Source organism: Sinocyclocheilus grahami, unplaced genomic scaffold, assembly GCF_001515645.1.
Source record: "Sinocyclocheilus grahami isolate Dianchi unplaced genomic scaffold, SAMN03320097.WGS_v1.1 scaffold1758.1, whole genome shotgun sequence".
In the NCBI taxonomy this organism is placed as follows: domain Eukaryota; kingdom Metazoa; phylum Chordata; class Actinopteri; order Cypriniformes; family Cyprinidae; genus Sinocyclocheilus; species Sinocyclocheilus grahami.
In genome coordinates, this window is record NW_015506937.1 from 29,776 (window position 1) to 33,706 (window position 3,931).

At 37.8% G+C, this 3,931-nt stretch overlaps 1 protein-coding gene across 1 annotated transcript; it reads left to right on the forward strand.

The window, feature by feature from the left end:
* Nucleotides 1-1,139: 1,139 nt before the first annotated feature.
* Nucleotides 1,140-1,923, forward strand: LOC107572486 (gastrula zinc finger protein XlCGF57.1-like; the record flags this gene model as incomplete). Its single annotated transcript, XM_016258907.1, has 1 exon — nucleotides 1,140-1,923. A coding segment is annotated over one exon (504 nt), but the record flags the coding sequence as incomplete, so codon positions are not given.
* Between the last annotated feature and the right edge of the window lie 2,008 nt (nucleotides 1,924-3,931).

The window sequence follows — 3,931 nt, forward strand, 5'->3', positions numbered from 1 at the left end:
TAAGTGAATTACGTGTCCAGGAACGCAGTGAAATATTTTGGGTTCCCTTCTCAGGTTTGACTCCAGTATATTGCATAAATAAATAATAATAAAAAAAGATTAAAAGGCCATATGCATAACAATAAATATTCAATTAATGTATGTCCACCAAAATGTTTGTAGCCAGCTGAAAAAAATGCCAGGTGCTCTTCTAAAAACGGCCAGCTGGTGGCGCTTGAGAACACTTTGGTGTGTTTTTTTGGTGGATTTAGTGCTTTACTACTTTATATATTTTGAAGAATATTACTGAATATAAACATTAAGTAACCAGCAATAACTTCCCCATTGTTGTTGGGGTGTTGTACAAGTAGGATGGTTGGTTGGTGTAGTATTTGTGCAGTATAGTATTAGTATTAAAATAAAAAAGTGACAGTGACGAGCACTGCGTTTTACCCAAAGTTGTACAGGGCAAACAAACTTGTTATATTAACGCATCAAAATTCAGTCTTATCAGTTTGCCGAAAAGAACACGCCATGTTTTACGCACCATTTATGTGTGGTAGGGAGCAGGTGGTACATTTCTTTTGTACCCACTAACATTTTGAAAATGTGAAAATTTTCATGAATTCTAAAGTTTATGTTGGAACGGCTTTACGTACGATTTACACAAAACATCGTTCTGTACTTGTGTTTGATGAAATGCCTCCTGTGGTAGCAGTTGGATAGATAAGACCTAAACCGTGCTAATGCTTGTTCACAAAATTGGCAATACAATTCTCATGCTGTCCAAATGAATACTGTGCTGGAAAATAAAGCAGCTCTCCTTTGGTCAAGCTCTGTTTCACTAGGCATTTGATAACTACCAGGTTGAAAGTTTGAAAGCAAAGAGTTTCTGAGATTACAGTAGATTTTGATGCCTTATCTTGGTTTTGTTGTCTGTTTCTTTGTGTCATTAAACTGGTTTTGTATTTGTGTTTTTTCACTTTAGACCTGATTGAGGAGAGTCAAGAGCTGAAGGATATGGAAGAGAAAGAGCAGAATGAGAAAGATCGTGATTTCAAAATTGGAGAAAATTAAGGAGAAAAACTAAGGAGTGCTCCTCTCAAAAAAGTGTCCAGAAGATTGAATCGAAGAGCTTTTTTACCTGCCATCAGTGTGGAAAGAGTTTCAAGCGAAAAGGAAGCCTTAAGGTCCACATGAGAATTCACACTGGAGACATCGCTTTCACGTGCAAACAGTGTGGAAAGTGTTGCACTACCAATAAAAACCTTAAAATTCACATGCGATATCACACTGGAGAGAAGCCTTACAACTGCCAGCAGTGTGGAAAGAGTTTCACTCAAAAAGGAAACCTTGCAGTCCACATGAGAAGTCACTCTGGAGAAAAGCCTTATACTTGCTCTCAGTGTGGACAGAGTTTTGCATATAAAAGCAACCTTAATTTCCACACGAGAACTCACAGTGAAGACAGCTTGTTCACCTGCAAACAATGTGGAAAGAATTTCCCTAAAAAACAAAACCTGGAAATCCACATGAGGATTCACTCTGGAGAGAGACATTTTATCTGTAAACAGTGTGGAAAGAGTTTCACTCAAAAAGGAAACCTTAAAACTCACATGAGAGTTCACACTGGAGAGAACTCCTTCACCTGTAAATCTGAGTGAACGTTCACTGCTGCGGAGTGTGGGCCACATCTGATTGTCCACCTTCATACCCACTTCTTTTATTTCTTCTTACCACTTCTTTTATTTCTTCTTAATCTTCTTTTACTTTTTATATATTGATAACTTGAGTTCAAAATATTAGTTAAACTTCTGTCATGCTGTGAAATGCCACAGTGTAATTGAATGATAATATAAATAATGATCAAACTGAATGAAATAAAGAATATTACACTGCATTTTCTGATTTAGTGAGATAATGTACTGGTAAAAAATTTTTTTTTAATCATGACTACTGTAAACCCCTCAAAGAGCCAAATATATATATATATTTGATAAAAATCAATTATTATTCAATCATATCAAAGATCTATATAGATTAGAAAATAGCTTCTTTCAACAAAACACTTCTATCTTATTGACAAAATACATGAATTAGTAGTCATATGGGAATTTCTAACTTTAATATAATATCTTGAATAATACCAATATTAAAGTCCCCATGAACCGGAAGTTACAACTGACTTCAGTGTTGTGATGTATTTCCAAGTGAAACAGAATATTGAAAAAAGGGCAGGGTTTTACTTTAGTGTACCTCCTCTCCACCTATTGCTCGTAGCAGACTGACGATTGGATAGGAATGGTTAAGAATATCTGCTTAAAGGGTTAGTTTTACTCGCCCCCGATGCATCCTAGGTGTTAATTAACCTCCGTCTGCCAGCAAACTGCCTCCAGGTCTTTGGGAGGTGAATTATTTGGTGGCGAATGGCCAGCACCTCCTCAGTGACTCGGTGGACAATCCAGTGGACAGTGGAACGAGGCATGTCAAACACTCTGGAGACCACTATGTATGATGTACCACACACCAGACGGAGACTAAACACCAGGGTCTGGATTGTGGGACCCCATCCATGTCGTCGTTCATTGTTCAACAGATCCAGGAGCACTGTCAGGGCCTCCCTGCTCAGCCGAAAATCAGGCCGTGTGTCAGAGTCACTGAAAAACCTGTCCAGCACTGGCACATTCAGCTTTATCCTGCAGTACAGGGGTCTGGGTCTGATTTAGGGGAAGAAAGAAAAGAGAAATTGTTTAGAGCTATGACAGAGTTATTGGTACAAGAAATATTGAGATACTTTAGTACAGTACTTTCAGTAACTACTAATACCACATTGGGAAACACTTGTAGTCATGCATTTAAAACCGTAGTTACAGTAAGTAAAAGTATTATCTTGTATACTGTAATGTACTTAAAGTATGAAGAGTAAAAAAAGTTCAAAACCAGTCTAAATATGTTCACCATGTACATAATATGTAATAATAATAAGAGAATACACTACATAAAATCGCATTTTGGTCAGATACAAGTCAATGTAATAACTATATATATTGTATTTTTTTTTCATGTATCATTACATTACTCAAGTAAGTTGAAAACTAATTTCAACTTTAACTTACCTGGCCATGATCTTTGCTAAGCCTGAGATGCATCACCCGAGGCCGCCGGGGGTGAAACATCCCTACCAATTTTCCCAGTTAGGTAAAAACAATGAAGAGTACAATTAACATTTCTGGCTCCATAGTTTTCTGTTTAATTAATGAATACCGTGTTTGGATGGCAGCTCTCTTTTCGCACTGTTGCTGCGTAGCAGAGCGGCAATCGGGAACACCTGCTGGTGTAATCAGGAAATCCTGCAAAGGCTAGACTTGGAGCGTCCTTCGAAGGCTGCGTCAGCTGCATCCTTCGAAGGATACGGTCTTTGAATTGGGATGCAGCTCTTATTAGGGTTTTCCTGGAGCATTTCTTTTGTAATGCATATGTGGCTTTTCAGCGCAAGGGCGCCCAGTATGAATGAAACATATTACATGTGTTCATAGTACAAAATAATACTTCTCTTAAAAGAAATTTGAAGTAGACATATGATAATCCATGTTTTTCTACAGTATACAGAAGTGTACTGGAGTTTTAATAGTTCTTTTTTTGCTATTTTTAAATTCTAAACCGAAAACTGTGGTTAAACCAAGTATTTATTGGACCGTGGGATTAACTGTATTGTTGCATCCTTACTGTTTACTCTAAAATACTGTATAACAGTAATATCACAAACAGAGTACAAACCTATGAAAAATATTTAACAATTAATACAATTATAATTTATTAAATTATACCCGTTCGGGGCACCATGGTGGATCAGGCAGACTAGGAGGCCAAGGCGGAGTAGGGAACTCAGAAAGCCATGGCGGAGCAGACGGTTCAGGAGACCATGGCAGAGCAGCCTCCAAGGCCGCAGCCC